The 6,448-nt window shown below is 38.5% G+C and overlaps 1 protein-coding gene across 1 annotated transcript; it reads right to left on the bottom strand.

Moving 5' to 3' along the window:
* Positions 1–1,700: 1,700 nt before the first annotated feature.
* On the bottom strand, positions 1,701–5,958 carry LOC136771935 (sulfotransferase 6B1-like). Its single transcript, XM_066724519.1, has 7 exons — positions 5,880–5,958; positions 4,001–4,292; positions 3,582–3,790; positions 3,323–3,449; positions 2,877–2,971; positions 2,553–2,739; positions 1,701–2,226 (listed from the first exon to the last, which is right to left on the bottom strand). Exons 2-7 carry the CDS (start codon positions 4,137–4,139, stop codon positions 2,105–2,107), a joined length of 879 nt encoding a protein of 292 aa, XP_066580616.1. The 5' UTR covers positions 4,140–4,292; positions 5,880–5,958; the 3' UTR covers positions 1,701–2,104.
* Positions 5,959–6,448: the final 490 nt, after the last annotated feature.

Raw genomic sequence — 6,448 nt, 5'->3', positions numbered from 1 at the left:
GAGTGGCTACAGGACAACTCTGTGAATGTCCTTGAGTGGCCCAGCCAGAGCCCAGACTTGAACCCGATTGAACATCTCTGGAGAGATCTGAAAATGTCTGTGACCGACGCTCCCCATCCAACCTGATGGAGCTTGAGAGGTCCTTCAAACGGCCCAAAAGTAGGTGTGCCAAGCTTGTAGCATCATACTCAAAAAGACTTGAGGCTGTAATTGATGCCAAAGGTTCTTCAACAAAGCATTGAGCAAAGTCTGTGAATACATTTGCAAGGAATTCAAACAAACTTCTTTCACGTTGTCATTATGGGGTATAATGGGGTATGTTTGTAGAATTCTGAGGAAAATAATGAATTTAATCCATTTTGGAATAAGGCTGTAACATAACAAAATGTGGAAAAAGTGAAGTGCTGTGAATACCTACCGGATGCACTGTAAGTCTGCTAAGATATGTGCATACTGATTTCCATACCATTGTACACATTGTGTAAAGTTAATTTTCATATTTATGTATGTGTGCTTGTTTTGACAAAATAAGGAAAACACTAAATTGTCAATGTAAATGCAGTGTTTTGGCCATGAAAATGTTGTGATATTCATAGGTAAAAAAGTTTTATCCAACTCTTTGTTTTTCATTTTTGTCTCACAGCTGTTTCATAAAGGAGCTGAACATCATTCAATATTATTATTGTATTATACATCATTATTTAAATACTCAACAAAAACAATGATTTGGTCTGTCGAAAAACGTAGCTCAAAATCTCTGAAATCCATTAAATTAAGCAGATTTTGACTCAAACATATCTTTGCTTCACTACCACATATCACTATGGGACACATCCAGTGAAAAATCACACATTAATCAACATTATACAGGCAACCTGGACGCAGTTTCCGGTGCTTTGCCAATGACAGAGATGCATTTTGGTGGAGCTCTGTAATTGAAATGGGTGAGCATGTACAACATTCGATTAGTGCACCTGCTACAAATATGCGTCTTCAGTGGAAATAAGCCGTTTCTGCCACTGATGTAGGAGATTGTAGGTGAATGCAAGTCTCCTGTTGTGACGTCCGAATTCATCAATAATATCAACATCAATTAGTTTGAAATCCTTACACAGGTGCACTGGTAGCCCATAAAGTCTTTCTTCAGTCCCAGTGGTGCGCAAATGTGTCTAGAGTAGTTTTAGAACACTTAATGATTGCTTCCCTGTTGCTGTCGTGACTGGTATGATATATAAGTACATTACAGGTGGCATAACCCTCAGCACATTAAGCCTTCTGCATTAAAATATGAGCCCAAATGGTCTAGTGGGTAATGCAGTACTAAGGCGCTTGGAGGTGCGTGGGTCGAATTCCTAGCAGGGATCTCCGTCTGGACTTATTTCTTTCAAAACCGTGCCCCCTTCCTAAACACGCCACTGGCTGGCACTGCTGGACGAATGAGAGAGAACGAATTGCACATGGAGTGGAGGAATGAAATGTTAGAGACTAGAGCTAGAATGTGGGACATGACAACCTCTGGTGGTGAATTGGTGACGTGTGGGGTGAAGAAATGACAATTATGAGTTATTTGGGACAAACCTATATATAGAATTCATTTGTAGAACAAGATAGGATGAGATGTATTGTGGCGTATATTTCACACAACAGCATTGTGTGAATAGTGTAAGCTTCAGATAATAAATGAACACAAGAGAAGAAGCTGAATTATGAAAAATATATTATTTTGTTCATACTAATAATTCAGATGAATAAAATACAAAAAACATAGAAACCTTCAGTACAAATCTATCTACATTTCAATAAATATTAAAAATGCACAGCCATTAAATATGTACAGTATGTATAATTCACAATACAAAAACACATTAACAATACAGTCACCAATCTGAGAAAAAAACATTCATTGTAACAGATTAATGTATAGTTCATATAAAGTGTTTGAAGGGATATCAAGATTTACGTTGAATAAATAAGATTAACTTAATTAACACATCAATTTTGTACGATAAAAAGTCAGTTTTGACAATCGATCAGAAAATGAAAATGTGCTTGACAATAATAAATAATGAAAGAACAGCAAAGTGAGTGGATCTGTCCGTCTCCCTCACTGACACTCATATTGAACACAGCTTGCTAATACACTAGAGTTGATCTTCTCTTTAAACAGCACGTCAAACTGGGTGTTCTGCTTGGAGGTGAAATGGTTCTTCCAGTCACCAACGGCACCTGCACAGAGACAGAGATTGGATCCAATTAGGAATCAGACGTCTATTAAAACACTGTGGATTATCTAGACAACAACCTGACATTTTCAAAGTCACATGTCTGTTATTCATCAAACAAATAAGTCAGTAATAAAAGTATGGAGCGATAGAAGTATATTAAATAAATGAATTCCGAGTTCAATCTAAACTTCCTAGTTTCTGTTGGATTTTTCTTAGGGAAGTAATCAAATCTAAATAACAATGTTATTACCATTAAGGCACTTCATTAATCCTGATTATTTCCTATGTCAGCCCTGCTGTGTCAGAGGATTGATTAGAGATCCTTACCTTTCCTAAAGATGAGCTTCCTGTCAGCTGTCAGTGCGCACACTGTGTGGTTTGAATTCACTTTCTCCTTCTCTGCTTTTTCCTTCATTTCACTGAATGATGATTTCTTTGAGATGTCCTTGATTTGATCTTCCGTGACACTGATGTTCAGAAATGAACTGATCCTCTTGACATATGTGGGGAGATCCTGGAAACACAAATTTCACAGTTTAGTTTGTGCTCTTTCATTCCTGGTTCAACTGAAAGACATCTGTTGAATGATATTCACTGCTTATTCCAGCTTCATCCACAACTGTGAAAGAAGAAATCTCATTTCAAACTCACCTTCTTCATGGACTCATAATACAAGTAGAGTGTGTTTTCATCATTTTCCTTCTTCTCCCAGCTGAGGACGTGATCAATCCAGGAACCATAAACCACTGCAATGTAAAGAAAGACAAACTAATTGTAAATATTATATAGGTAAGTATTAAATAGAGGATATATAAGCAATACTTTCACATTGATTGCTCTACAGGTCATGAAAAACATGTTCAACTGGACTACTTTCTTATCATTAGCTTCTTGTTTTCCTGTGTAAAACACCCCTCTTCCTCTAAAAACAAATTGTCCGCATTCAGGTGAATGAAGAGAACAGCAGAACGGGGGTTTATGGACGTGCTGTGTTTCAGAAGACACTGTGTGTCATTAGAGAGCACCAGTATAACAGGGTCTAGTTTCCTTTTTCATAACAAAGTTTGTCTATATTAAAGATGTGTCCAAACATTTACCTTCGCCCTTCAGGAACATCTCCAGAAAGGTTGACCATTTGTCAATCTTGGGCAGGTGGGGATTCTGTTGATAGTAATGGAACATAGAGACTGCCGTGTCCTTGGGGTTTCTGATCACATAAATCATCTGTGAAGACAAAAAGAAAGCACAGATATTTACATTTTCATTTACTACATTTTATATGACTTCTTCTCACAAAACGCTTCATCAGCTGCCCTTAGGACATGTGGGAGAATACAGCAGGACTGGCCAACCTACCTTGCATTTCTTTGTTTTGAACTGCACGGGGACCATGTCACAGTTGAGGTGTGTTGGGATGAGCCTCTTGCTGGGGAGGTTTCTGAGCTCCTGGAATTTGGAGAGATCTCCGAACTCCAGAGACGATGTCAGAGTCACCTGGCTGGTCGTGTTGTTCTCAGTGTGGCAGTTGTACAGATTCCTCAGGATCTCGGTCAGCCAGTGTGTCCCTATGAAGAGAACAGAGCGTCAGCAATCAATCAGAAACAGGTCTAGTGCTCCAGTTCTGTGGCTAAATCTAATGTCTCATGTAGTTCATGTGGTGCTTTTCCATTCGTCAGGACTCATCATTAAAATGACAAGAGTTTACATAATTATTTGTTGTGATTTAAAAGATGAAATAATCTTTAAAGAGTCATTGTAAATTGTAATGTTCTTACCTGATTTGGGATAAGACACTAGCAGCACATCATCTTCTCTGGCCTCAAAGTCATCCAGGGACTGTAGCAGCTCTGTGGAGGCTCTGGTGGAGAAAGGGATTCCTCTGAATCTGTGGACCAGCTCTGTCTGTTCTGGCATCTTGAGATGGATGTTTCCTCACAGTTAGTGTCTCTGGATGGTCTGTGACTAGCTAGGTAGTGATCTGGAGATCTTCCTGCCCTTATATATCCCTCAGTGAAGTGGAAAATGGAGCTGCGCATTCTGACGTCACAAATGAGTGTCGTATTGTCTCTGAGAAAGCAGAAGGAAATGGTGCATTTAGCAAGAGTGTAAATGAAGAAACATTGTGAGAGAGATTTCCAAAACAAACTCCATACTAGTTACACTCATGGACTGGATGTAATGTGTAAGGAATAAAGTCAGGAAATGACATGCCACGGAACAATTTCCCTTTCTCAATAGAAACACAGTTCTCGGTTTTCTCACACTCACTTCAAGACTATAATTTCTAGACCTTGTCTTCATGAAAATCTGAAATAATGTCATCAACTTGACATGAAATATTGGCCAATATTAACTACCTGCAGAAATTACCAGTATTGAAGTGATGGTGTAGTTCTATGACCAGGTCTAAAACCAGACTGAAAAGACTCCAAAATATTTTCCCTGGATATGAAGTGTTCTGAATTCAAATCAACACATAATTCCTTCAGCTGGTTTGCGATAGCCAATTTAAGTTTACATCACTCACAATGAGAACCTCTGAATTGAATTAAATAGTGGCTATTACATCCAAAAAATTATTTACAGTTCAAGGCACAGCCGAGGGTGGACAATAAACTCCAAATACTACTGTATTGTCAGAAGCCTGGTTGGATTCTTAAGACCAGACTTTCATATTGTTTTGAGAACTGAGGAGGAAACTAGCAAGGACACACTAAAGCAACTTTTAACACAGATCGCTACACCTGCACATCTGTCTCTTCAATCAGCTCTGTTCACATTAAAACCATCCAGAGACACATCAAAATTGGAAAGAGATTTCTTTAACCATGACTCTGCAATAACAAGAATGTCCGAGTTGGCCTGTTGTGACTATATATTAGTTAAGTACATTTTTGGAAGCAAGCTTCAGATATTCAGGTGAAGAAACCCAAGACCACACAGAGTATTAAAGTAATCTGGAGACTATATTAAATTAACACCAGTACTAGTGACATTTTTGGAAATGTCTGTTTCCACAAGAGATTGCGGGAAGCAGAGGTTAGCTCCGTGCTGCAATACACCAAAAGAGTTATACACCAAAAAATATTGTTTATTACTACGATGAATGCATCGTGTTCGACAAGTGATCCCAAGCTCATGACACAGAGCATATGTGGTAGAGTCAAAACGAGCTGAAGAGTTCAGATTTGGCAGCTGATATGATATGAGTATGAGTATTTTAATGCCACCTCTAATTTATTTCCTTAGAGTTAAAATAATAGATTAACCAAACAGTGAATCCAAAAGATGAATCCAAAGGACAGCATTTTAGCCGGCAGCCGTATAAAATGAAGAAAACTCCAGTGAGCGACCAACAACTACTTACGAGAACCAAGACATGAATCTATCCGTACCACAACCATAATCACATTAGCCAGACCAATATGCTCAACAACCACTAAGCCCACAAATATGAGAGGGAGTGGAGACTCACTCACTAATTGTGGTGGAAAAGGTGCACGGCAGAAGGAAGAGTGCTTGCTTTAGGCAACTGGGCTTAAAGTGACTTGATCAAATAAGCAATCTGCTACAGCCATTAACACCAGAGGAAGCAGAGACTTTCTCCTCAATAGTGGTTGAAGGGAACTGGGAACACACAGGGAGAGGACTCACGTCAGGAGGGAAGATCAATTGCAGGGTAAATCCAGAGGTCTGCAGGAGAGGACAGGATGATCAGGAAATTGAAGGCTAGAAATGGCAAAGTAGAGGTCTTGGAAGCAAGTTAAAAAGGCAGGGGTAGGGCAGTAGAAGAGTTCCAGTAATTTCCAGAAGAGTATTTGTCACGGGCGGGGCGTAATTGGCCATTAGCGTTAATTGATCACTTATTATTTATTTACTTATTATCACTCTTTTCATGTAATTATTGTGGTTTGCACTGTGTTTATTACTCATGATTGTTTTATTTACGAAGTATGTTTTTTTACTTCCTTATTGTTTCTATTTTCATGGTTAATTTGGTAATTGGGTTATTAATGGTTTAATTGATTAATTGCTTTTGTTGCCGTTTAGAGAAAATTGTCCGTTAACAAAGTTTGATACGTTTTCTCTTGAATCCAGGCTGCCCACCATGAATTACAATATGTGTCTAGAGAAATAATGAACATGTTACTTCAACGGTACTGAACAAGAGCAATACAATTTATGAAAATGTACAGCTGAGTATGAATTCTTGTCCCAGAGGT

The sequence above is a fragment of the Amia ocellicauda genome, chromosome 15, assembly GCF_036373705.1.
Source record: "Amia ocellicauda isolate fAmiCal2 chromosome 15, fAmiCal2.hap1, whole genome shotgun sequence".
In the NCBI taxonomy this organism is placed as follows: Eukaryota; Metazoa; Chordata; class Actinopteri; order Amiiformes; family Amiidae; genus Amia; species Amia ocellicauda.
Note: the sequence above shows the minus strand (reverse complement) of the source record. Positions and strands in the feature narration are given on the sequence as shown.

What these genes read in the sequence shown, in the direction of transcription:
- LOC136771935 (XM_066724519.1), bottom strand. Translation starts at nt 4,139, where the DNA reads ATGCCAGAACAGACAGAGCTGGTCCACAGATTCAGAGGAATCCCTTTC. An exon ending in AGTGTCTTATCCCAAATCAG is followed by an intron (nt 3,791 to 4,000) that starts GTAAGAACATTA and finishes TTCTCTTCATAG; the next exon opens with GGACACACTGGCTGACCGAG. An exon ending in ATTATGAGTCCATGAAGAAG is followed by an intron (nt 2,740 to 2,876) that starts GTGAGTTTGAAA and finishes TTGTGTTTCCAG; the next exon opens with GATCTCCCCACATATGTCAA.